General features: G+C 49.2%; 1 protein-coding gene across 1 annotated transcript; it reads right to left on the minus strand.

Annotated features, from left to right (window-relative positions):
* Window positions 1-1554: 1554 nt before the first annotated feature.
* On the minus strand, window positions 1555-25639 carry LOC119148365 (alpha-2-macroglobulin-like protein 1). Its single transcript, XM_037388406.1, has 34 exons — window positions 25581-25639; window positions 24631-24814; window positions 23541-23700; window positions 22964-23016; window positions 20967-20987; window positions 20295-20454; window positions 19755-19839; window positions 18335-18446; window positions 17186-17300; window positions 16659-16768; window positions 15995-16162; window positions 14758-14863; window positions 14274-14419; window positions 13835-13984; window positions 13445-13597; window positions 12382-12466; window positions 11460-11574; window positions 10537-10762; window positions 10295-10421; window positions 9590-9711; window positions 9051-9105; window positions 8387-8470; window positions 7175-7351; window positions 6959-7040; window positions 6012-6168; window positions 5697-5771; window positions 5148-5310; window positions 3947-4161; window positions 3593-3808; window positions 3356-3480; window positions 2949-3039; window positions 2138-2206; window positions 1724-1826; window positions 1555-1595 (listed from the first exon to the last, which is right to left on the minus strand). The coding sequence occupies exons 1-34, from the start codon at window positions 25637-25639 to the stop codon at window positions 1555-1557; spliced, it is 4110 nt and encodes a 1369-aa protein (XP_037244303.1).
* Window positions 25640-27569: the final 1930 nt, after the last annotated feature.

Raw genomic sequence — 27569 nt, forward strand, 5'->3', positions numbered from 1 at the left:
TGTGTGTACATGTACATGTGCAAAATTCTGCCCCTCCAGTAGCAGGCTGGCACAGGAGGAGATAGAGCATGCAGCAAGGTAGAGCTGGTACCTGTGGGAGCTGGTACCATCACACAAGCTGGAGCTGAAGGCAAGGGAGGGCTGGGATATGTTCAACAGTTCTTTCGGCCAACAGTTACATTTAGAGACCTTTATCAAGAGCAATGGTAAGGCTGTACTGGTGAGGGGACGTGAGGGGCTGGAGTCTCAATGCGCTGCGTTACTATCTGGAGATGGCTTCAAAGAAGAGCTGATGGCACAGGAGCTTGCAGGAAGGGTACAGGAGGTACAGCTGTCACAGCATGTCCAGTTGCATCTTGTCCTCCAAAGCTGCCTGAATCATACTGCAGGAAGTATTAGGAGAAATCATGGAAAGCATGAGGAGAGAGCAATAGAGGAGCTAGAATATACATTAGCAATGGCAGAAATGGTATCTTCATGGGCTAAGCCTATAGCTCAACAACTGGCACAGTGGCAGCAAGGTCAGGAGTCATGCTTACTTTAATTCTTCTTCCTAGGTGTGTACCAGATATGTTACACCCACCCACACCATCCCGACCCAGGCCCTCACAGTGCAGGCACAATTGCTGGACTGTTGTGATCCCTCAGTCCATCTGTTGGGGTGCAGGACCACATGCGGTCAACTTTAATGTGGGCTGTGTCCCAGCTGGGGACATCCTTCCATTCAGTGCCCAACCTGAAATATTGGGCAAAGGCAGAAGCCATGGTGTGACAGTTCCTCTCCTTTCCTTTATCACATATTTGGGAGCTCCTCTACCCCTTTCTGAGGAACGATGTGTGATTGTGGGAACAGAAGGTAAGACAAACAAGGAGGACATGACCCAGCCCATCTACGGCTATCATCAGACCATGGAAGGTGCCTTGTCTTGGCTAGTAGTGGGGGTGGCTCTCCAGGCAGGTGCCTAGGCAGTACTCTTTCTGTGGGATGGTCTCAGGATGCGTCATGTACCATGTCAAGATTGTGTTTTATCCTTCCAGAAGGGACTTCTCCACACCTGTCACAGCTTCAGGCTACCACTAACAAGCCATACCCCTTCTGGCAGCTGGGTATGTCACCCCACAAGACAAAATGTTATAACTTTCCGGTTTCAACTTGATCCTTCAGCTCCCTGAATCCCCTTCTTACCCTGCAATGAATATAGGGGGAGGGTGGAGGGAATGGAGCCACGGCTGTGCCTGAGGGCCCTTGTTAGCTGCTATAGCTCTGCATTCTCACTCCACACTATGCTCAGCCCTTCCTTTCTCACTCTGATTTTGAAAGACGCTGTCTCTATGTCTGCCTTCCACCAGAGCCTTCCAGCTGCCTCCCTGGCTGCAAAAAAAGCCCCCATCCTAGCTCCACACGCGTAACCACAGGCAACTAGCTGTATACATGCTCCCCACTGATTACCGTTCTCCTTCCTGTCTTTGATTGCTTCCATTCCCTCTCTCCCACCCAAGACCCATAATCTCCTGGTGCTACTGTTTGTGTCACACAGGGGCTTGCTGCCTACCTCAGCTACAGACAGCACTGTAGTCAGCCAGGGCTCGCTCCTCTGCAAAAAGAAATGAGGAAGCTGATTACACACACATGCATGCACACAGGGTGCACAACGACTTTTCCAAGCCAGAAAACTCGGAACCCAGCTCCCAACCCCAGAGTAGGAGGGAATCTGCAACCCACCTGGCTGGTAGTAATCGTAGACTTTGATGCTGGCTGGTTTCAGGTTCTTCGTCTGAATTACTTGTTCCAGTTGCAGAATGAAAGTCTGAGATTCATCACTGAGCTTGGGGGGGTGGAAAGAAATTAGCAAGGAGGGGAAGAAAGAAGTCATCGCATCTTCATCTTCCCTAGCTTGAATGTTTTCCTGCACTAAATCTCTAATCCACTAGAGGTTCTGGATTTTAGAAATGGAGTATGTGTGAGGAATAGCAAATGCTGACCAATGACAATGGAATTGGGCAAACTTTCTCTTCTCACAGTTTTTCTGCCAGTGCTCTTTTCCCCATGCCAATCCCAGGCTTGGGCTTCTCACACCATTTCTTGTCCTCTGGCCTCTTGCTCTCACTGTGCCAAACCACGTTTGTTCTCACTTACCTTCTCCAGATAAATGTAGACCACATCAGCTTTCACTTCTATTTTCTTAATGATGGTTCTGCGCTCCAGCTGGGATAGGAAACAATAACACAAGGAAATCTGTGAGCACTTTCCTTAGGGCTTCTCGACCTGAGGGACCCACTGTTGTTTTGAAGGGATGGTGTGGAGCTGGTCTGTGTGTGGAACTGTGTCTTTCTCACGCATAAGAGTTTTAGTGGTTATATCTTTGGTAGTCCCTCCTGGACGTGCCTTGTGAGCATCTCTGGGATGCTGTCTCTGTCATTTAGAGGAATCTCCCACTAGAGACAAAAGACCTTGTGGACAGCACATAGGACTGATGTGGTGTTGTTCAGCAAACAGGTGCAGGCACCAGTAAAGATTCTTGCTACCTCATCTCACTGACTGCTAGACTGCTCTGAAAGACCTGCTGGAGGGTGTACAAACAATTCATCTTTTAGTTTTATGGCTCCATTGGAAAAAAATAACCTTTTTGGCTAGAACTAGAGTCTGAGAAACCTCGCCTTGAAATTTCTGGCAAAAAAATCCTGGTGTTTGGCACATGCAGCAGCACATTTTGTTCCTGGCTGAAGACAGATTAGCATCAGCAGGAGAAACTGAACCACCTCTGATCTCCTGTAGCCAACCCTTGTGAGGCCTGCATGGAAATGAAGAGGTTTTGGTTCAATTACAACAGAAAAGGGCCCCTGCTAATTTAGTTGCCTCATGGCCTGAAATGAACAGCACCCAGCAGGAACAAGCAGGTGGGACCTATTCACTGCAGCCGCTTATTTTTTTATTCCAAAGTCCTTACCAACATCCTGGACCTGGGAGCCAGGACAAATCCAGACAGCAGGGAGACCTCCAGGATCACCATGTTGGAAGTGACTCTGCTCCCAATGTAGCTGGAGAAGAAACAGTCGAAGGATCTGACTCTGTGGGAATAGTGCCCTCCCAGCTCCCATTCCCTCCACCACCATACCCTGTGTGCAGGACCCTGAGCCAGGTAGCCCAGCTGGGACTGGAGACATGGCAGCCGCTGCTCCCTTTCACAGGAGGTAGCCAGCACCTTCCTTTCCCACCCCTTTCACCCACCAAATTCACTCTCTGTCCTGTCCGCCCCAAGCGCCGGGCTCCTCCATTGCAGCCCTGAGGCTGTCCCAGCTGCTGTTCCCAAGCACAGTGGGTCTTGCTGGAGAAGAAAACAACCCTTGGGGTCACCTGGCAAGGACACGGACGGTGAGGACGCGCGCGTTGGCCTGGCTGCAGTTGGTCAGCTCCGTGTTGACACGCAGAGTGAAGGTGACAGCAGCCCACGGGGGAGGCTCGTGGTACCTCAGCACTGTCTGCAGGGCAAGGGCCAGGAGGTGAGAAGACAGACCAGGCACGATCTCACACAGCGAGATGAGGCAGCGTTCTCTACCTCTCCTCTCTCCCACGCTCATCCCAGCACTTCACCTGAGCCAAGACACAGCCGCTGCCGTGGACTTGCACTAGGAACTGCCCTGGGACCTCTGTCAGTGCTGCCTGCTGCACCAGCAGCCCCTTCTGGCGGTTGACTTGGAAAGTCTTCCCGAAGCCCCTCTGGGACTTCACCCTCACAAGTGCCTGGCCTGATGCACTGAACGTCCTTGCTGCATATTTTGCTAAGGCTTGCAAGGCAACAACCGTGTCCTGGAGAGGGAGACACAGTCACACTTCTGAAAGCATCAGCTCTAGTGAAGCTGACTTGGAGCAGGAAGACCTCAAGAGGACTCGCCCTGCCAACCTCGGGTGCAAAAGAATATCAGTCCACAGGGAGTTACTTGTTACCTGGGTGGAGGCAAAGCCCCCATAGGCGTTTTGCTGCCGGGTCAGCCATGCCACAATACCAGCTGCAGTTGCCATGTCACTTGCATGTACCCGTGGCTTGGAGAGGTATGCCAGGAGCACGTAGGCTGTCAACTCTATGTCCACTGCCTGAGAACCAGGCCAGAAGCCCATGGAAGCTGGAGAGCTTGGCTTAGGGGTCCAGTGGATTTGTCCTCCTGCAGAAAGAAAAGGAGCATGCAGGCTATCTGAAGAGGACATTGGGGGTTCACAGTAAATAAAGCCCAGTGTGCTTTCAGGGCTCCTTCAGCTCATTCCCTGCTCAGGCCAGGATTGCTTTCTTCAGTGTATGCCCCAGGACTTTATCTGGTCTTCGCTCACAGATTCCTACCTCCTCTCTCAAAAGGATCTTGAAATCCTCCAGGCTGAGGAAACTCTTTCTGGTAAGTCACTGTCATGGTTTAACCCTAGCTGGTAACTAAGTACCACGGAGCTGCTCTCTCTCTCCCGCCTCACACAGAGGGATGGGGAGGAGAATCAGAAAGGAATGTAAAACTCAAGGATCAAGATAAGAACAATTTACTAATTGAAATAAAATAAGACCAAAAGAACAATAGTAATGATAACAATAACAGTTATAATGAAAAGGAGGAAGAATGGGAGAGGAATGCAATCCAAAGGGAAGGGAGACAAGGAAACCAGTGATGCACAATGCAATTGCTCACCACCTGCTGACCGATGCCCAGCCAGCCTCTGCACAATGATCAGCAGCCCCAGCCACCGCCCTCCTCCCTTTATATACCAAGCATGATGTCCCATGGTATGGAATACCCCTTTGGCCAGTTCGGGTCAGGTGTCCTGGCCATGTCCCCTCCCGGTTTCCTGTGCCCCTCCAGCCCTCCTGCCAGCAAGGCCTGAGAAACCAAAAAGTCCCCGGCCGCACTGTTCCCACACCAAATCCAAAACACAGCACTGCCCTAGCTACCAAAAAGAAAATTAACTCTATCCCAGGCAAAACCAGGACAGTCACCCTCACAGCTTGTGAAATAACTTATTATATTTTCAGTCACACAGTGCAGTTACTGCACAGATACAAGGAATATGTACAAATACGTAAGTCATCTTTAACCACGCTAACTGGGCATACATTACTCCAGATCCCAGCAGGTGAATGGGAACCATTACCCCAACCAGCAGTCAGCACCTGATTTGATGGCCTGTTCCTCCAGCTTGTACAGCAGCTCCTGGGTTATCTTATAGTCCCCAGCCAGGGCGAAGGCATAGGCCAGCACGGCTTCTGTGTAGGTGTTGGTGATGTTGTGAACTGCTTGCTGCAGGCAGCGAAGCGTAGTCTGCATCAGCTTGCCCTGCGATGGGAGAAGAGACCCATGCCAAACCCTGAGAGGGGCAAAACAGGGGGCAGGGAAGCTCATTCCAGGGAGCTGGACTATGTCTTCCTGATGCAGCTCCAGAGAAGCCCATAAATCACACACTCTCTTGAGAAAACAGGCAGTGCAGCCCCGGTGCGCACTGAGTGCCATATTCACCAAACACTACCGCATCATGCCGGTTTTACAGCACTGTCTCTTTTGAGGAATGACTTCACAGGCTGGCCAAACATTGGGTCCCTCCCAGCAGCTCCCTACTTGTTCCTGGCCTGGAGAATGCCAGAATTACAAACTGATGTATCCCCATAGCAGTGACCAGGCGTGGAAGCATACAGGAGAGCAGGAGGGAGTGGGAGCATGCTCACCTTCAGTGGCTGACCCAGCTCCAGCAGTGCTGCAGCAACGTATGCCCCCAGGGAGATCTCATCATCCACGCTGCCCTGTGAAGGAATGCACCTTTCACCCTCTAAGTGGTATCTGGATGGTGCAGGCAGTGACTCCCCAGAAGGAAAAGCATTACTTTCCCCATGCTCCCCACTCCATACCCTGCTCTCTTTAAGGCTGCTTGCATGGTTGCAGGAGTGGCTTTCCAGGATCCTCTGGGATCCCACAATCTTTTGCTGTCACAACATCTGTCCAGCCATTCCCCAGCTGTGCTACCTGGCTTGGTCCTCATTTACCTTTAGGGGGGAGTGAAAGATGCTCCCTTTGGTGGCAAAGCAGCCACTGGGCAGCTGGTTTTGCTCTAGCCAGCGTAGGGCATCCTGGACATTCTTGTCATCTACGTAGATGTATTTTCTAGCTTGGCCAAAACTCTTGACTACAAAAGCTGTCAGCCTAGGAAGAGGATGAGTTGTGAGGAAAATAGAAGCACAAAAAAGGCAAAAGAAGGTCAAAGTCCTCCTGGTGCTTGTCCCTAAAGTTTACGCTGACATAGTGGGGTCCAAAAAAAGTGTCATTTTCATACAGAAAAGGAAGCTAAAAGTGGAAAAGGTCCACAGGACCCAAGTGGCTCCTCTCCCTCAGGCCTGGCTCCACAAAGGCACTATTCATGTACTACTGCTTTACTCAGTAGTTTCACAGGTTAAAAACCTCTTACCCTCTCTACTTTTACCCATTGGACTTCACCTCCCCCAAATACCTAGAGACAATCTTGAACTACCCATTTTCTTCCTCCCTTCCTTTCCCCATTTCTCCCAGCCCAGACACCACTGGGTCAAGCTGGACCAATGCAGCTTTCTCCCAAGGAAGGGCCTCCCTGGGGAGACTGTTTTTTTATTGCTCTTCCCTGATCCACCTCCAGTCAGTATGTACTCCTCTTGGCTGCTGGGACACACCAGCAGTAGCTGGTGTTGTCTGTGGGGCGACAGCAGGGCTATAGAGACAAAAAGGGATCTCCTGCCCCCCGGGAGCACATCTTTGATGTTCCACTTTCCCAGAAAATCTGCTCCCCTGCCTCACTGTTTTTTCAAGTGCCTCAAGTCCCTCAATCTGTCCTCCTGCCAAAGAGACCCTGAGGTCTCCATCCAAAAGAAGGAAGACACCTGCTATCAGCTTTCCCAGGCACATTAGCTACTCTGGCCCAGACAGGAAAAAATCAAGAGCCAGGGGTATTTGCAGTGCTTACCAGGTGTTCCCTTCTCCATCCTGCTGCCCAAAGACACTGTAGGACCCATCTCGGTGCCTATAAAGAAGCTGCATCTGGTACCCTGGGGAGGTGGGAACAGTAATTCATACAACACAGTAACACAAAGGGTGCAACATCAACTGAGTGACCAGAAGGGCAAGAGCTATTGGTAGGTAGGACACAGGGGAAGGCAGAGGAGCAAGGTGTTGTACTTGCCATTGCGCAGGAACCCTGTCGCCCTCTCCTTGATCTCAGGGGACAGCTGCTTCGTCTTCTCCAGGTACTGCAGCACATAGACAATGGGGGCAAACAGCACCATGTTCTGCTCCCCACAGCCGTGGGGCACCGGCACCAGACGGTCCAGGTTCTGCAGTGCCGTCCCCATGAGGTCACCTACACAAGGGTGTAAGAAAGGGAGCGTGATCTCAGGTGCTTCTCAGCCAGGCAGTGTTTTCTCAGCACAAGAGAAAAACACTGGAGAGAGGAGGAAAGAGGAGTAAACAAGAGTGCAATGTGGACAGTGGTGGCTTTTGTCTCTTCTCAGTCTGGCATGATGATGCAGGCTGACCACACTATGGAGTCCCTGAGGAACTTTCCTTATCAGCTTTTGCAGTCTGAAGGACTCCAACCACAACAAGTACTATTTGTAAAAGGCTATGAGCAGAGCTGCAGTTGCTCAGTGTTGTGTCATACAGACAGACAAATATAAAACCACTTAGGGAAAGGTTGAGATGTTTCTGCTCTTTAGGCCTGTTCTACCTGACCATATGTCAGGCATCAAAATGTCAGTAAGCCAGCAGAGGTGCTAGTCAGACGGTGTGAAGGTGTCTGTATGTCCTCCAGCCAGAAAAGCCTTGTATTTGGTTTCCTCCTTTGGGGCTCTGTCGCATGATATCCATGGCTGCTTACGCCAGGCCTGGCTTCATACCAGTTCTGGCATGGGGACAAATGAGCCGAGTGTGAAGAAGTGTACTGAATGGTAAGTATGTCTGGTCCTAGGAGCCTCTCCAAAGTGTTCTTTTGCAACTTAGTAATGCTGAGAAGGATTTCTTCTCTCCAGGAGCTTCTGTTGTTGAAGTGAAACTTAAGAGGGAGTCAAGAGTGTTATGAGTTTTCCTGATTGTGTATACAAAGAACTAGCCAAGGTCCCAAAGTCCCAGTAAAAATAAGGGGCCACAGTCTCTGCTCCAACATCCTAGCTAGAAAAATAAGGATTATTTTCCTCTGCAGAATTTTTTCCACATGAAAGCCTAAGTGCTAATCCAAAAATCTGAAAGCCTGGTGTTGGCAAACCTTGCAGAGAATAGAAACACAGCATCCGCTCTTTTGAGCGGTTTCACATCAAACAGATCCCCTGACACCATCACCAAGTTAAGCCTCACTCATCTGTATACAGCAGGTAGCAAGCCCACAGCAGAAATCACTTACCTGAGACAGAAATGGAAGCCCTGGCAGATCCCTTCACTACATTGTCAGGTAGGCGAAGGGACACAGCTTCTTCAGCAATGTTTCCTGATAATGACAGGATAAAGGTGTAGCATGAAAAATCAGGCCAAATGCACCTAACCAGAGGGACAAGTGTAGCACAGGTAAATGGAACGCTGCCTACATCCTGCTCTCACAGACTGCTCACCACAGTCCGTCCCAGTCATCACACCAAGCTCCATTGCCTGGAAACTTTCCAGATGGTAAGACATGAGAGCTGCTGGCCAGGCTGAGGGCTCACCAAGCTTCACAACTCAATTTGTTACACTTCACAAGAGTCACCGTTGGTCATCGCTCGGGAGGGGGACATCCTGGAGAGTGCTGGAGCAGCCCTCACTGGTGACTACCAAGCCCCAAGAACACCTGAGAGCTGCCATGTGGGAAGGAGACTACAGAGTAGGATTTTGCCACCTACACTTAGTGGCAAATTCATTAGGACAGCACATGTGGAAGTAATATTTCTTGCTCTTTCCTGTCTAATAGGAAACGAAATTTCCTACGTGAAAAATCACTGGAAAACATGCTTTCATCAGACCTCCCACAGTTTAGCTCTACTCTCAGGTCCAGTTATTTCAGGTTGCAGAACCCGTTCAGGCTGTCCACATACCTCCTCTCGGGCACAAAAGGGAGATGTAAGACTTCTCCACCAACACACCTTCTGGCTGCCAGGGCAGGAACATGAACATGGGACAGGAGAGACAAGAATATACACAAAATTCCCAAACAGCAGCAAAATTTCAGAGCAAGTTCAGGTCTGACTTCAGTGGTTAGTCCCCAGGGCTGTCAGGGACTCCATCCTCATTACCTTTGGCAGTCTTCACTGAAGCTGCCTGCTTCACTGCTCAAAAGAGCAAGAGCAAGCCTGAGGAACAGGGCTTTCTGGTCAGTAGGTATGTACCAAAGCTCATGTGCAATGGGTGATGGAGCAGGGAAAGGTACAGGGAGAAACATAGACATGGTGTATGAATGCAGCTCAAGAAAGAGTACCACAAGAAGGGAATAGGCTGAGCTAGGTCCTGGGGGAACAAAGCAAACTGAGCCACAGCATTGGTATGCTAATACTGGCCCGAAAATGAGGAGAGAAAACCATTTAGCCCCAGGAGCAAGGATACTTGGGGAGAGAAGCGAGCCTGCTCTCGTACTGACCCGGACCAACAATTGTTTGACCACTGTATGCCTCCGCCTCACAGTAGATGGCAAGGTTTTCCTGCTCCCACACCGTGATGTAGTGTCCAGTACCTCTATCCTCACTGTGATATTCACAGTCCCTAGGAATAAATTGAATAGAGCTTGGTTTGTATACCTGTGGCCAAATGGAGTCAACTTGCTTTAACTGACAGTGATATGAGATGCTTCAGGTGGCTGGTCTTCATAACCTCACTGGTTTGGCCGGTAAAGATGAGCCAGCCAGTACTGATGGCTTCTTCAGATACTCTAAGCATGAGGGAACTAGGTAATGCCTCACCAACCATGACTTCATTGCACTACATACGACTGTAATAGAATAAGTTCCAGCAGCCCTTCGGACCACGGTGTACCCTTCCCATTGCATATGAAGCACAGCAGCAGCCATACAAGGTTCCCACACACGCATCCATGCAGCCCTTTCCACCCCAGCTGGTCCCACAGCCCTTTCAAGAGTTTTCCACGCCACCCATTCAGTTTCTGCCCTCCCTGATGACCCTAAGAAGAGAGAAAGAAAGCAGACACGATGGATCGCATGCTTGAACCACTAAGAACAGACTCCGAGATCCATAAGAGGCAAAGCTCTGCCAGCTTCCCTGGACATCCTATTCCCTCTTGTTTCAGTTTTAGGGTTCCCCATCACTGCTTTCATTTTTGCTGCCATACCTAGCTGGACCACTGTCACATTCCACGTGAAAGTCTTGGACTCCTCTACACAAAGACAATCCCTGTCCCTGCAGGTCCGGCATGGCTCCACCTGGAAGTCTGGGGATTTAGCCAGGGCCACATGGATCTGAGGGTATGACAGATGCAGGCAAATGGTGACATGGGTTGGCACAACATATTCTAAAATGAGAGGGTATGGTAGGTCTGTCCCATACAGCGCTACCTGTGGCACAGGCACACACCTGTACACACTGCTGCAGGTAGTTGAAGACAGTAGCTTTCAGCAGGAAGGTCTCTCCTCGGATGACAGAATAAGGCAGTGTCACATCCACAAAGAAGGGCTGCACTGTTCGGAGGCTCGTGGCTGGAGCAAGGCCAAATCCCCTCCCAGCCAAGCAGAACGTCTTGACTTTCCATTCTGCAGCAGCAGCAGGCACTGTGACCAAGACGCTCCTGCTGCCGTTGGAGCTAAGAGGAAGAGAGCATTTGCATGAAGAAATTTATCCAAGTCTGCTCCAATGGGGAGGGCTCATGGCTCTGGGTGAGGGATGTTACGCAGGTCCTCATGCTCAGATTAACTTCTGCTACATTACCAATGACTTCTGCTCCAGTGGCTCACAGCAAGGCAGCTTTCAGCAATTTGCTCCTTAAAGCCATAAACCATGCTTAAATGCCATCAGTAATGGCTTTATACCCTTCTCCTGAGCAAGACACTGCTCAAGCATTCCAGTTCTGTACATTCAATCAAGAGCATGATGTCAGTCAACAAACAGCATGATGTTCTGGAAAGCAGCAGCATTGTAGCCTCCCGAGTGCTGATTCATCAGACTTAATCTAAGCACTGTGGCAACAAGGGCTACAAATTTGGTGCGTCCACCAAATTGAGAAGTTAGGAGAGTGTACCCCAACGTGTGAAAAGAGGGTACTTGGTGGTATGGTCTTGAAGGGTATCGTTTTTCTCTAAACCTGTGTAGACCAGTTCTGCACCTCAAGGTCTGCTAGTTTTTCAGATTGACGCACTACAAATTCAGGGAAAAGCCAGAAAATTCACATGCAGACCTCTCTTTACACCTATGGCTGGACTTCTGCAGAAATGCAAGTCAGCCAAGACTTAATAACAAAGGAATCATCTTTCTGTCCATTTGTAAAGTCTGGCATCGCTTACCCAACAGAGAACAGATTCCAGATCCAAGTTTCAGGGAAATAGTGGTGAAGTCTTCCATGGGTGGTAAATTGGGTTTGTTCCTTAGTGATTCTTTGGTCTTCTGTAGGAGGCCCCCCTGAAAGAAAGAATGAGTCCCACCAGAGTAGGAGAGATGAACCCTGCCAATGACAGACAGCCTAGCACCGGTGCAGGAGGCAAAGCACCCAGCAAGAGAGACACGGGAAGAGTCTAGCAGAGGAAAACACAAGGAAGTGGGCTGATTTGGTAGGAGAGGGAAAACAGGAAGGGAAAAAAGTGGTAAGAGGAGAACCAGCTTGCAGTGAGCTGGTTGCAAGTTTTCCAAGATTTGATTAGACAAAGCACCTTGCTGACCTGACCCAGAGTTGGTGTTAAAGAGACTAGGGACCCTCAAAGAGCCATTTTAATCAACACTTCCATAATTCTGTGAATAACAATCCTTTTTGCTTGTCTGCAGAAAATTCACAGCCCTCTGCAAGTGATGGTTTAAATACCAGCAGGCATCTGTGCCAGCTCGGTGTGATCATCTAGTGCAAACCGAGACACAGAGGAAGGCAGCCACTGTCCTTGCAGCCACAGGTGGGGGACAGAACCCGGGTCTCAGCACAGCTTGTGGGGTGGTCAACTAGGAAAAATCCTGGCCCACACTTGGGTTTGTCTGTGCCAGGAAAGGGAACGCCATCTTTTAATGTCAGTGAACATCCAGGTAGTGACAGTCTTCAGAGCCCTTTTCATAGGGACTGGGTCATTCCTGCCAAGGCTGGTGGACCGGGCAGCTAGGCTGTGGCAGCAGCACCTGTTACTCCTCAGAGAGCCAATATCCACCACCAGCAAACCCCAGAGATCAGCGGGCTCTTCCATCTGAGTGACCTCATGCCCCCAGTAGGCAGGAGGTGCAGCTCACCTACGGTTGGCTTCCTATCCGCCCGATGAAAGCATTGAGATGGCTTCTTGATTACAAGGTTTGAGAAGATTTTCAGCCCCATGTTCTGTTAGGAAAAAAGGAAGTCAGAGAAGGCAGAAAAGCATCTGCGAGTGGGGAAGAGTGGCCACTGCTCCCCAAAATCACTCTGACAGGACCAGGACAGCCTGGTGCCTGGGCAGCCCAGAGCAGCAGTGGCCCAAGCAGACACAGTGGCACAGCATGGCACAGCCTCCCCAGTCCCTTCTCTCTCAGGAGGTCACTAATCCACCTTCTGGGGGACACTGGGGTGTCTTTCTTCTCTCAGCACATTACCAGTGGCTCAGACAGAAGAGAGGTGCCAGTGTCCTGCCCTGTCCTCTCAAGCACACTGGAAGGAATAGCTGGATGTAGCCTGCCCTCTGAAGCCATACAGAGGTGTGACGGGGGGCGCAGACCCCTGTCAGCCCACGAGGCTGTGACATGGGCCTGTCCACAAACAAAAGAGACTTGTTCCCCTGTGCTGTGAAAGACCATCCTAGGAGGTCTCTACTGCTAAATAAAAGAGGACAGGGTCTGATCCCTGAGTCCAAGGCCAAATGGCACTGCCTGTCTTGTGTCAAGGCTGCTTAAAGCTAGTTCTTTCTAGAGGAGATCTGCCTTAAAGACACCAAGAGGTCTTCCTGAGAACAGCCGAAAACAGTACCAGAGGGCAGGCTAACAACTAAGCCATGTCAACGGTCTGTGTTCTAATGCTTGGGGATCCCTCCCTGTCTCTCTCTTCTCTAATACTGTAGACAAGCAGTACACAGGGCAGGACCTCATTCCCAAGCCCCGAAGGCTGGGTTTTGCTGGTCCAGGACCTCCTCGTCTTGCTTTATGTGTCTGTTTTGGGGAATACAGGTGTTCATACTCGTAGTGGAATTGTACATCTCTTGAGACAGCCCAACGAGGTCAGGACAGGCAGCTGGGGCTCTCTGGAGAACGCAAGGGCCTTCTCAGAGTGCTTGGGGTGACAGATTTATCAGATGCTCTTAATTTCAACATCTCTGGGAAAAGTGATTACCCAGAAGAGGTTAAAGATGTCAGGCTGAAAGGAGTGCTGTGGCTTCCCTCGTAGCAGAGATGACGTGGACTGCGGCTGAACACAGTGATCTGAATACTCTTCTACTTGGGCAGGGTATCCATGTCGGTAGGCAGCAGGGAACAAATCATAGACCTAGGGAAACTCAGAGGCAGGGAAGAATTGGGCAAGGAGCAGATACCTCCAGATGCTTCCCCCCACCCTCCCCTAGCATACATATCTGTTCCCGTCCATCTCCATAGGCAGCCCCTGCTTTCTCCTCCACACAAAGACCTCCCCATCCATTAGCCTCCAGCTCCTCTTGTCATGGCCCCTGCCCCCCCCAGCTCATCCATCACTCCTAGGTTTTTGCCTGGTTGCACAGAAACTCACCGTTTGGCTTGTCAGCTCGCTCTCTGGTCTCATGAAGAACATGTTTCCATCCACCGCCTGTACTGCACACAGGGAGCCAGGGGCTGCCTGCAGCTGGAGCTGCACTGTTGACCCTGGGTGGGCTTCTTTAGCTGGGAATCCTACCTTGACCTTGAGCAACAGGAAAGGAAATATGAAAAAGAGAGAAAAAAGGGTGAAGACGCTGGCAGACAGGCGGCACAGACAGAAAGAGAGAGACCAGCTGGAGTCTTCCCTGCTCAGCCACTGCTATGAACAGAAATCACTGCTGAAGCTTCCCTGGTCCCTGGGCACTGTGCTGCAGACACCCCCTTCCTCTCTTCTTCCTGGTTCTCTCTTTGAAGGATCTGAGGGTGTCCTTCCTTCAGGCCTGCTAACTCCTGTTTGTCAGCTCTCCCCCAACCGCAGGACTGGGTCTCACCTGGTTTACAAAGCACAAGGCAACATCAAAATGGATGCTGTCAGCCGTTATCCCTCCACTGGGGAAGATGGCATACACCACTAAGGAAGGTGATGGGGTGAAGTCAGCAGTGAAAGTCAAAGGGATGGAGAAGGAGCCCTGCAACTCTGAGGAAGGAAAGGCAGAGTGTTTTCTTCACAGCAGCACCAAGATCTTCTGCCCTCCTTCTTGTTTCTGCTTCGTAATCCCACAGTGTCAAATTATTTCCTGCTGCTGGTCTGTCTGCCCTCTCCCTCCATTCTCTGACCCCATGTGCTCCATCTTCCCACAGGTCCTCCCAGTCTCTCTTCCCATCGTTTCCTTCATTCTGTCTTCTTGGCCTCCTACAGCTGACAATTTCTTCCTCAGCCTCCCCGTATCCTATTCACTGACTGCCCAGGACCTATAGATTCAGGGAATTTGGAAGAAACTCTGGCAACTCTCACTGTCCGACCCAGAAACCCACGGGGCACAATTGTTTCCCATTGTCCGACTGCTGCAGACTTACTGTTCAGCTTCCCAACCTGGACATTCCTCTGGCCCCTGACAACAATTCCAGCCTTCCCAGTGACCTGTGGGAGAAGGGACAGGGGATAAGCAGACTGCTGTTTGCCACCAGAGTGTAGCCACACTCACCCATGTGCATCTTGCTCTACTAAGCCTCAGACATAAACTGTGGGTCCAATCCAACCCCACACCTTGGGTCCAAAGGATTTGCAGACATCACAGTGTGGGAGGAGGAGCTTTCACATGTGAGATTCTGGTCTGGTCCGTCCAGTTAGGACAATGGATGGGTAGTGGGTTGACTGGAGATAAGTGAGAGACAGTTAAGGTATTTCCCCTCTAGTAGGCAGGTCTCCAGACTAGACCAAAATCTGTTTCCACTGGGCAGCTGTTTTATAACCAGAGTGAAAAAGTGATCCCCCATCCAGTTTTAAGAGTCTGACAGCAGACTCTGGACAAGACATTTCCCGCTGCAGCCTTGGCAGAGATTAAGGGGGTGATGGGCTGCAAAGGCAGAAGGTTCCTCCCATCCATGGAGGTGACTGGGTGACCAGAGCCCAAATACCAAGATCCCACTGGGGCCAGGCTGAGGTCTACTGGGTGTAGTGTTTACCCAGTTCTCAAAGAACAAGTTTTTTTCCATCAGCTCTCCATGAATGATCTAACCCTCAACATTTCCCTGGGGTCTGGTCCCATCAGTGCAGCCTTTCTCCCCGGGTTCTTTACTACCTTTACTCACATAATACGCAAAACTTATACGGTTGGTGCTTTCTCTCAGGTCATCCCGACTGAGCATGAAGGTCACCTGGATGTCCTGCTTCATCCCACAAGGCAGTGTTTCTTCTGGTGGGTGTATGTCCAGGAAGCTTTTGGTTGTGGCATGGAAGGGCTGCAGGTGATGGTAAGCGTTTGTGTAACTGAAGTCAGTTTTTCGAGGTGTGTGTGTGAGATCCTCCAGCGTGAACCTTCCCTGAGAAAGGACCAGAGACACACAGAAATCAAGAGTTTCATGCTTCAGTGCTTTGTGAGGATGTCATCAGCTTGGTTTGGGAAAGACTGTTGCTTGGTGCCTTCCTGCTGGCTCTGCACAGGCAGAGCAGGGGGTGGGGGGTGGGGTCGGTGGGGCTGCAGGGCAGGGGCAGGGAGCGCTGGCAGAGCTCAAGGATTCTCACGTTCTTGTACGCAGAGGTGGGATTTACCTCCAAAGAGACTGATGAGCTGTTCCAGGCAGTAGTGTCCAGGCTGAAGGATGCTATTCCACTGCTGTCTGTGATGTAAGTTTTGATAAACCGATGCCTCATGAACTTTATCACAAGATAAACTTTTCTGTTTTTCATAACATTTCCATAGTGATCCTGAAGCTTAATCTGGTGACAACAGGGTGAGGCAGAAAAGCCAAAGTCAGATATTTCTTCCAGTGTCATACCCAAAACCTTCCTCCCTCTGGCAAACATAGTCTCCTGTGTCGGTGGCCTTAACTTCACTCTGTCCCCAAGAAGACAGGAGACCTATGAAACTCCCTCATCTCTAAAGCTAAGCTGAGAGTGAATAAAACCTGTCTGCCTCAAAAGGTGTGTGTGGCTAGACCATGAGGAGCTCATCTCCTAGCCAACAGCTAAGGCTTCCTCGCATCCCAGCATCTCTGGTAAGACATCACTCATCACTCTCAGCAGAAGCTGGAGATGTAAAAACATCAGGGAATCTGTAATGCAAAAACTGGAGCCACACTGTCAAGTAATGTAACACACTGAAGGTAAAGTACTCTGTCTAAGGAACAGAAAATGGTTTGGGTCAGCACAATTTACTAGACACTAAATTCTTTGGCAAATGATGGGGAGGGAAGAAGCAAGGGCTAAAAATCACCTTCCCCTTGTAGGGTACTCCAGGGATGTAATATGCATTTGGTGTCTCAAACGCTGCCCTTGCAGCTGTCCTGGAGATGAGGATTTGGCTGGAGGTGTTGATCTGCACCCCTGTTGGAATGCAAAGCACAAGGGAAGCAGGGTCATGTCAGAGGTGACCAGCACACCCTGTTTAATCTCACTTTGTCACTCCCAGCCCTTCTAAGCAGAGTATCTCAAACTTCCTTCTCGACAACAGCACCCTTCAAGGTTTGGAGGCTGTTCCTGTGGCAGCTCCTGCTTTAGTTAAGATATGTCCAAGCTTCTTTGTGGCCTCATGGAAGATGTTCCCAGCCCCACCTCATCAGCCTGCTGCTGTAGAGTAGCTTTCTGTGGGCACAGCGAGTTCTTCAGGCAGGATTGCTCTCTGTGTCCTGTGATGGTCCCAGCACCAGGTGGAGGAGAGGGGGAAGTGTGTCCACGCTGACCCTCACACCCCCAGAATGGTCCCTCTTGCCCTTGCACCTTCCCTGCTGTGCCCCTGGGTACCTGTGCCCATCTCCAGGAGAGAGGCTTCTGCATAGAGCTGGCTGTCCTCCTCGCTGGGAGCCAGGTTGAAGACTGACGTGCTTACAGAAGGGGTGAAGCACCCCTTGCTCGCTGTCTGCAATAGGAAGTGGTAGGTATTATTCAGAGCTGGGGAGAAGGGAAGGAGTAAGAAGTACAAGGTATTAGTCATCTGTCATAACTGCTGACTGCAACAAATCATAATGCAGGCTCATATATAGACAGATATGGTTCACATTTTAACTCCTGTATTTTCTATTTTATATGCATGAATATGTGTAATTCATATTGCAGAAATGTAAAATAAAACAGGCATCACAGTTTTATCAAAGCTACAATGCTGGCATCTTTCCAGCTTTAGTAGAAAACTGAAGACTGCACTAACTGGATCACAGAGCAAATATATGAGTATTTTAATACATGTAGCTAGAAGAACTGCAGAATCAAATGAAAATTCAAAGCAACAAATCATTTCCAGAACTGGAAGATTATAACTACCATCACAATTCATAACGACAAATCATAAAGTATGAAAAGTTTTCAACCATATGCATACAAGGGAGGAGCCCAGCTATAAAATACTTTGTTAGGAATGGAAAGATGTCATAAGGAAAATATAAAAATATGCAATATATAAATGCACAACAAGAGAAAATAAAGTATAAAAGCCACTGTGTGATTTGGCTATGAAATTAACCATGTCTCCACCGTACTTCAATGTCCTTGTGCAGTTCAGGCATAGATTCACCTTAACATGGTGATTTTGCACCTGAGAAATCTCTATTAATTGTTGTTTCTTACACTGCAACAATTTCTGGCAAGGTATAGTTCTTTACAGAAAAGAGCAGAACTCTAAATCTTTCTGTGAAATTTCTCTTTTCTTATATATATCTTTTTTTCTTAACAAGCTAAGCAACAAAGAAGAACTTCTGAGGGTAAAGGCTTCTCAGTTGGTCTGGGCAACAATAATTGCATTAATTGAACAAAAGCCATTACTTATTAGTCTAATATACATTATAGAGGTTGGCAAACATTCCCTTCATAGCAGTTCATCCTGTTGACTCAGCCCTCGATACTTAGTCCTGTGTGGTGCTCCTTCACTACCCATGTATCTTCCAGGATTTTACTCACCAGGCCACTGTATTCCCTACAGACATCCTTGCTGGTGTTTCGGGGACGCCTCCTTGCCTTCTGGCACAAAGTCACCCGCATGGTCCCTTGCACTGCTTTCCCATAGCTGTACCTGCAGGGAACGCACCAGGGGAGCTGCCAAGCAGAGGCACTGTGCGTCTCGCTGAGCACACTGCTCCACACAGGTGGCCTTCCTGATAGAGTCTTAATGCAGCTGATAAGCAGGCAAGCATAAATGAAAACACAGCACATCATGTACTTGAGGAGTGCAACAGCACAGTCCTGCATCCAAGAAAGCTCAGACAGGAAAGGACCCACACTCGGAGGCTCTCCCACTTCGGGGAGCCCACTGCCCCAGAACTGCAGGCACACCTGAGCTGATGTGTCCACGCAGCATGGAGCAGCACCCAGTGGAGATAGTAGCTCAGGTGTAAAAGCAGCAGAAATCTGTGTTGCGGACAGCAAGTGCATGGTATAGCAGGAATAGAGCTACAGAGTGACCTCAGACTTGCCTCACTATGGGCTTATCTCATGATCCAGATTCTTGTCTCCACCATCAGACCTGCTCTGCTGTTTTTTGCAAGGTACAGCGAAGTGTGCCCTTGTCAGGGCAGAGAGTTCACCTGCCTGCCCCACTGCCTTTCCCTGCTTTGACTCCTCTCTGGCTTTCCCTTTGGAGCAATGATCCTGACAGTATCAGTAACAGGAAGACATCCATGGCCCAACCTGAGGATGCAGAGTGCTATATTGTTTTCTACTAGAGAATCATATGGTCTAATTTTAAATGTCCCAATTAATGAGAAATTATGTCAGACCAGCAGCAGAGACACCAAAAGTCTCCAGACAATCGAGCCCCAAATATAAATGAGCTCACCCCCTTTATTTGTCTACAAAGTGCTTTCCAGACCATTCTCCTCCCTCCTTTGGCTTATACTGTCTGAGGTCATGTCTTCCTTCACACCCTCATCTGCTCAGCTTTGCTAATGACTACATAAAATTAGAGAAACCCACCTGCTGCTTCTAAGAAGGTAGTAAGTTCAGCAGCATGTAAGCGAGAAGGAACAAAATAACCTTCTAAAGAAATACCAGTTCCTGCTCCTTTACCTCAGCAGGTCAGTCCCATATCAGATAGCTGCTTTTCCCCCCGTAAGGTCTTTCAAGGCTGGACACACACAGCTTCCAGAGCAGGATATCATATCATTTGCCTGGGACCAGTCTCCCTATAGCTGCATGGTCTCTCCCAAGTGCGGCTCGTACCTCTGCCCCACAGAAGAAACCATCAGTTTGACTCTTGCACTATTTGGGATTCTTCAGAAGGAACAACTGTGTTTGGCCCTTCTTGATGGATTCAAGAGATACATATGGAAGGAAAGACACAGTTTTGATGAGCTCTTTCCTTTCCACTGAACATCTTCCTTACCTGCCACACACACGCAGCGGGAAAGTTTTATCTGAAGCATAAATCCGAGCTGGTCCCTCGAAGAAAACGTCAAACTTTTTCAACACTGGAACAAAACCCACAGAGTTACTCCATGAAAGGCAACAGCCGACTTAGACATGGGAGCACTAAAACGAAGAGTGTGTTCATCTAATGCTGGAGTTCCATGAAGGAACATATTCATGAGTAAAAGCAAGGACTAATTAAAAATAGGGAAGCCAAAGAAATAACCCCCTTTTTTCCCCCCAACATATGAACAGTCCCGCAGAGGTCTTCAGTATATTCTTACTCTGTGCCAGCTTAGTTTTTAGCAGACACCTTCTCCAGGAATCTCCAGCACAATCTCCCTGGTGTCCATTTCTGATATTGCCTACTCTATAGAATTACATTTAATCCTGGGTTTCAGACAGTAAATCTCAGTTTACAATTTTTGGGTATATATTGTTCTATTATATATTGTTCTACAGACAGAAACAAGCTATGTTTTCCATCCCATTCTTTGTTCTCCATACTCCATCTTACCGTGTTCCTCCACCTTAAAGGTACTGGACACTTTTGGGTTCACCACACTGATGGTGTAAGTCCCCAGGGAGATTTTGGCAGCTAACTGGAAGGAGAGATCTGCAATGCCCTGTTTTGGTTTCACATCCAGCCACTGGCCAATGCGGTTTTGGTTTGGGTCCTGCAGTCCAAGGGAAGGAAAGAAGAGGCTGTCGTCAGCAACACCTGCTATTCTCTACCCAGAGCCCACTGGATTCAAAGCTGTTTCAGAGATGTCAGAGGCTTTCCCAGGTTCCTGCTGTTTTTTCCCCAGATGGTGCTGAAGTGGCCTGAGTGCTGGAACACCAACAGAGGCGAACCCAACCCACCCAGGGTTACTTTACTCTGTACTGCCACTGAAAAAGAAGGTATGAAAGGTCCTGACATTTAGACTCTCCAGTCTGACATAAAGATGAACTGTAATTAGAGTTCAGCTAAAGGCTGGCTAGTGTTCCTGAATGTAGAAATGGCTGGAAGCTGAACCACTTGGATCATCAATGCTCGTTAACAAGAAGCGTGTGGAGAGAGTATGTGTGTGCATGTGTATACACAGACCCTAAGAAAAGTAACTTGACTCAGTAAGACAGCAGCCTAGGCATTTATCCATACTGAAGTACCTTTCCTCATAACACCTGAGGTGTCTGAAACACCCACCTGGACTTCCACCATGGAGTACTGCAAAGCAAACAGACAGCAATGTCAAACAAACATACAAACAAATACAAGGAGCCTGATCCTACCAAAACAAGGAGAATGTCTTTGAAACAATAAGGAAAAGCTGTAACATAAAAATCTGTGCTATTCTTCAAATTTGCCTTTTGATCCCTGAATTTTTAAGATGCACTTTGATAGATACTCTGCAACTGTGAAAGCTAGAATTTCTCATAAAAAAAAAAAGGAGGAAAGTAGAAAGACTTACAAATACCATCATCCCAAGTTCTAAAATATTAAAAGGTATCACTTTTGTAATATAAATCCCAAGAATTAGCAAAACTGCATCACTTAAAGGAAGAATACACCCCACATTTTCCTGTAAAATCCCTGCCCTAGGAGGTAAGGCTCGGAGACGTGAATTACTGCTGACTGCAGCTGACAGTAACAAGGAGGGACAAAAAAATGACATGCTTCAGCCCTTCCAGGCCTATTAATTCTCCGTTTGTTCTTATATCACTGCAGCTATCAGCAAGGAGGCAGTAGTGGTGAAGGATGTGACTTGGGAGCACAAGGCAGGAGCAGGGGCTTGGGAGAGTAACTGGTCTGTAAACAGAAGGCCACATGTAATTCACATTATTCATCATCCTAAGCCTCCACGCAAGTTATCATAGGCAGCTCTGTTTACACTGAAACAAAATAAAGCATGCAGGTTTACTATTTTTATAACTTGAATCTAATGTCAATGCTAAACCAAAACAAGTTCGTGAATGGCACCTGTGTTATCTCTAACCCATCTAATTTATAAACAATATACTATAACTTTAATGCTGCAATGCACTCAAGCCTCATAATAGCTTTGGTTAAACATGACCTCTTTGGAATTTTCATCACAGCATTTTTCACAGTTATAATGCTAATTTACTTACACACACATAGATGCCAAAGATTTACGGTCAGATATCTTCATGAACCAATTGTAGGCATGGAAGCAAATTTATTGTTTATTATCTAACTCATATAAAAGACTTCTCTGTTGGGAGGAGAAAAGAGCGTGTGATCCTAGGCCATCACCAATAGCCCAAAAAAGAGGCAATTAAGTCAGCACAATGAAGCCAGAAGGATCTCTCCCTTTATTTCAGTCTAAAGGGATTTGATCCAACTCACATGTGCCCTGCAGTATTTATCTGTCATGGCATAAATTCCTGTTGGCTCTCCTTAAATTGCTTGAGGACAGAAGAATGTGAAATGGCTATAGTTGCTGGCTGCAGGTATAATTGCTTGCCACAGAAAGATGCTAGCCTTGCAATTTCCTGGCTAGCATATATGCAAGTCTCTGGCAGCTTCTCACTCCCTTGACATGGGGAGAATGAGTTACTGCCAGCAGCAAGTCAGTGTAATTTTTTTATACACTTTTCTCTCTTTCTCTTTTTTTATGATCACTTCGTGCATGTCCTTTCCCATATCAATTCATTTTTCTTAAAATTTTGCAGATGTGTCACAGCTGGCTTCAGACCCTACTGCCACCCTTAGGTGCAACACACTCTACAAAGCACGGAGCTTTCCAGAGCTGTGGGAGGGGAGCTTCAAGTCTGGCCGAGTCTGCACACAACTTGTCCGGTAATTGTGCCTGAGGCCAGCAGCCCACAGATGTCCCCAGAAGCCCTGCGTGGTTTTTTGGCAGGGGGCATAGGTGCACACAGCTCCTGGGCTGCCCTGTGCTAACTCAGCTCGCAGGGAACACTGGCACACTCCCCAGATACCATCAGCAGTGCCAACCCTCCCACCATCCAGCAGCCATCCTGCGAGAGTGACAGCATCGCCGCCGGCAAACGGGAGCTGCTGTTCCAGTTTAGTTTAGCAGAGGTTTGCTGTTGGCCGCCCTGGGTGCTGCAGATATTGGGAATGTCTCAGCTTCCATGGCGTGAGGCTGGCAGAGGAGGCAGAACTGATGGAGGGAGCCTGGAGACTTCCTCACCTCCACCTAAGAAGAGCTTTACCTTGCTGTTAACGGGAGCAAAATCTTCAGTCAACGTCACAATACGGAATTTCACTGAAGGGAGAAAATGGAGAAGAGCATATTATAGAGACGGAGCGCTTTCGGGAACGGACTTGCCCTGCACTTGTTGCAGCCTGAAATCACAGCTCCCCACACAGCCCTACCGGCAGCCCCACACCTGCCCTACAGCCCCCCCTTACTCACCACCTCTTCCCCCCAAACGTGTGGCAGTAACAGAGCACCCAGACTCACAATAGGGTCTCTCCCATGGGCTACACCCGGAGTTAACCTTGTGTTTCCTTGTCTGCAGTGTGGGCAGACCAGTCCTACCCCTGGAGGAGAAGACCATGGGCCAGCTCTGCTCCTGGAGTGTGTGAGACTGACCCTTCCAATCCCTTCCCGCCCTGAAAACATAGTTCATGGATGTATCACCCCAGAAGGCAGCAGGCAGCTTCCTCCTCTGTCCCCATGGAGGCCACATGGCACAAAGCAACCGGCATGCCACTCACAGGGAATTGGGAACAAAGTCCAGGAGGTCATGGCAGGGGAACTGTTGGGGTGCTCCATGCAGTGCTCACCTGTCTGTCCTGGGTTATAGATGGGTTTATCCATCTGGATGAAGGTGCCTGTGCCAGCCCTGCGGATCAGGACTTGCTTCTCTTCGTTTGCACTGTAGTGGCCGTTGGAGATATGCAAGCGGACAGTGCCCACCTCCTGGCTGCCTGGAGGTTGGGGTACCTAGGACACAAAAGAAGAGCCACCAGGTCAACAGGCAATAGGAGAGGACAAGATGGCATCAGAGCGGTGCTGCTCTCCTCGCTCCTGCTGCACTGAGAGGCCAGCCTCTTGTCTTACTCTGAAGGCCAGCACAGGGTGTCCCCTTAGTAGCTGAGGGCTGTGTCTATGGAAGCACAGGGGACAATGCCTTTGCACTTGGGACAAGCCTTGGACAAGAGGAGAAGGGAGCCTGTTTGGACACAGAAATTGTGTCTGCCCCTTCACAGAGCCACTGTAGAGCCTGCATGGAGTGAGGGGGAAAAGACTTAACCCAAGGAAATAAAAAGTCCATAATGACCAGAAAACTTCCCTGGAGTGTGTGGGACATGGAGGCACTCTTATTCATTAGTGCAAAGCAAGAAAATAAGGTTCATGAGTCTGGCAGGTCAGAAAGACTTGTGCTGAGCTTGTGTGTACACCCTCCCATGTTTTCCTAGTCCTCCAGCACATTTTCCAGCCCTTAAAGAGAAGCTTGGAGGGAAGCAGACAGTATGGGAGGCTGCAATGAAACGTCAGGCTCTTCCTGCATCATGATTCACAGACAACACCCTGTGACACTGCACCCTTCTCAGAAGAGAGAATGAGACTTAGAAGCCATTTGGGTGCTTCTAAGCACCTCCAACCTACTCAGTGCTTTGGTGTCTGGCCAGGCAGCCTTCCCTCACCGTGCCACCAGAGTGGATTGTGAGGCACCCAGCAGGAACACTATCGTGCAGACAGACAAAGGCAGGGATCAAAGACACCATGCTCCCACTAAACGCTCCCCCTGACTTTGCACCCACTCCTTCCCATGCCCTCTCTCCTATCATTCTCTTTCTCTGGTGAGAGGACTCATGAGCCAAAAGAGCATGCTGAGAGCTGCCAGTTAGAGCCGCCAAGCCTGATCCTGACCTGAAATTTGGAGCACTCGAAGATCCGGTTGTTCCTGACGACTTTGCGATAGAGGCTGAGGTTGCCGGATGGATGCACAAGAGTTAAGGCAACATGACTAGGCTTCTCCACCCCACGGAGGTCCAAGCACACCCTCTGGGAAGAGGGGTAAGTCAGTGCAGCTGGAACAACGATCAGGTACCTCCTGTAGTGGGGAAACAAGACATCACATCCTTAGAATAGTCTCACCCACTCTTGGCACTAATACTCTATTATGGTCTGAAGAAGCAGGAGAGTTTACCACCTCTCTGGGTGCTGGAGTGAGAAGGACAGATGAACAATGACAAATTAACAATGATGGTGTGAACCTCTCACAGGGGTGATGGGAAGTATATAGTTAATTTCAGATAAATACAAGAGAAATGCTTTCAGGTGACCTTAGGTCACATAGGCGTGTACATGGTTTTGGACGATGCTACAGTAGTGCAGAGAAACATATACAACATATCGCTGCCTCTGCAAAGGGAACCATTCTTCAGTGTTCATGGAAAACACAACAGTCCAGCCCCTCACAGAAAAGAATCCACCCATCTTGCTTTGAGATGACTCCTATACTACCTTGGCAGCAGACTGGTTCCTGCTCAATCATCCCCAGCCCTGCAGCCCTCTTCTTTCACTCTTCACTTTATCCTACATCTTTTCCTTCAGCCTGCCTCACACTGCAGTCCCTCACTATTATTATTCCTACCACCAGTCCTCATCTAGTTCTTCTATTGCAGCAATATCCATGAGAGAGGTTCCCACCTTCAGGAAGATCCTCTGTTCATAACAAGGCTTGTGACATGTTGCACACCCCCTCATGTCTATCCCTTCCAGGGATGACTTGCAGTGTCCCACGCTCTCTCCCTGCTATCCTGGCCCCACCCTCAGCATCACAACTATCCATCACCAGATTGTTAAATGGCACTTACGGTTGTGCCACTATCCCCAGGGTGTAGAGCAGGCAGCTCAGGAGGAAGGGAGTCCACATTTTCATGGGAGGCCTTCAGAGAGGTGGTTTCCTCTGGAGGGCTGGTCAGGAGAGGAGGTAGGCCGCAGCTTCTCTCCTTCCAAGGTCTCCAGGCCACAAGCTGTTGTTGCCGTTTCTCCCAGGAAGCAGAGAAGAAGCCCCGAAGTTTCTTTCCTTCTGCTTCATTCCTGTGTTTATAGTGCTGCAGGCACAGGGTTGTACCATTCAGGATGTTCCCCAGCCAATCGAAGTCTTTTTGGACTCTAGCCTCTCCGCTCTCCTACTCCCGTGTGGATGGACCAGCATCATTCAGACAAATTTGCTTTTTATTTTGCTGAGCGACAGCCTGTTTCCCGTTCACTGCGCTGACCCTGCTCCCTGTGCCAGCTGCAGCCCCAGTCCTATTGTTTTGCCTCCAACTGGATTGTCCCACGACCCCTTGGCACGTGCACTCAGCTGCAGCTCACGGTGAACTCCTGTGGTCATACTGTCCCCGAGCTTTCTGAGTCTGTAGCTCCCAAGGCAGGTCTCAGTCTTGAACGGGAGACCAGGCTCTGTACAAAATAAGTATATATGCATAGTGCTCTGCTCCTTTGCAGAGTGCCGCCTTACCCAGGAGGAAAGCACAGAGAGCAGGCAGAGCTGGAGTCGTCGCTTTATCTCTGTCCTACAGGTATTTCAGTTTAAAGAGGGAATCGAACAGCTCCAGTTCGGCCCAGCTATATCACGCAGTCCTCTGTGGTCCAGTCCAGGGCCAACCTCCACACACACTGACTGGTGGAAATGAGGGTTGAATATTGGTCAGGCAGGTCAAAACCTGCACGGCTCGAGTCCTACAGGGTTTTCTCTTGCTACCAAGAGGCTGTGGCTCTAGCCCGAGGTGATGGGAACACATGCTATCTAGTTTGGGAGCTTCTTTACACATGCTAATTTTATACCATGTTAGTCTACTGATTATACTGAACTTTTCCCTGAATATCTTACCATAAGTGAAAAAAACAATCTGGTTCTTGAAACTACTTACTCTTAAAATAAGGACGCTCTCCTGTTTTAGTGTAACAGCCATTTCATACCAAAATGCACACTGATTTATCCTCCAGTACCAAACCGAGCTCTTAAACACATAGGGCCTAGCAATGTTTTCCTTTTCTTTAGAGAAGACTGAGGCACTAACAAGGAAACTAGAGTTTGGGCCTTTTTTATTTTTAAAACCACACACACACATATACATGGGCAGATACAAATACTCTTTTTTTCTGCCTCCCACCCCCCCAGTTTTGTTCAGCTCAGAGCTGCTGATGCCAGCGGCTGAGAAGAAGGTATGAGCGCACCTGGATAAACAAGTGAGCAGGAACCGGAGCAAGAACATGAATCACTCTCTGACACTAAGCTGCCCTTTGTTTCTTTCCATGGGTCTCAAAAAGTACAGGCAGTGCCTGCTGAACAATCCCAGCTGACATTTGTTTGTTGGCAGTAGGTCTGCAGCAGTTCCAGGGGACAGCCAGCTCCCTTGTAACAGCACAGGAGCTCACAATGGCAAAGGTGTTGACAGCCCCGGCTCCTACTGACTCCAGCTGCCATTTTGTGACAGCAGATGCATAAACACCCCTGAATTTCTGGACTTAACGCTGACTGGAAACATACACCCTGAGCCATCAAGCCAGTCCAACTCCCAGACAATGAAGCAGAATGAAATAAATGTTGGAGCAGCAAAAAACAAAGTCGCAGGTTTGGTGTACACGGTTCATCTGACTTAGCCCCATCTCCATCTCCCATTACCGGCACGGTGACCAGCTGCTGGTGGCCGGGAGGCACTCAGGAAGCAGGCACATCTTAACAGGGCTCTGCACCCACTGGAACGTGTGGCAGGGCACATGGTACCTGGCTGCTGTCTTGTGCTGAGATCCCTCCCCAGCGCACAGACCCACTCACCACTTGGGCCAGAGACGGG

Source organism: Falco rusticolus, chromosome 5 (genome assembly GCF_015220075.1).
Source record: "Falco rusticolus isolate bFalRus1 chromosome 5, bFalRus1.pri, whole genome shotgun sequence".
In the NCBI taxonomy this organism is placed as follows: Eukaryota; Metazoa; Chordata; class Aves; order Falconiformes; family Falconidae; genus Falco; species Falco rusticolus.

Coding starts and splice junctions, on each gene's coding strand:
- LOC119148365 (XM_037388406.1), bottom strand. CDS start 25,639: ATGTGGACTCCCTTCCTCCTGAGCTGCCTGCTCTACACCCTGGGGATA. Junction 18,447..19,754: donor CCGCTGCGTGTGTGTGGCAG/GTAAGGAAGATG, acceptor CGTTCCCTGCAG/GTACAGCTATGGGAAAGCAG. Junction 3,481..3,592: donor GCGGCTGTGTCTTGGCTCAG/GTGAAGTGCTGG, acceptor CTTGCCCTGCAG/ACAGTGCTGAGGTACCACGA.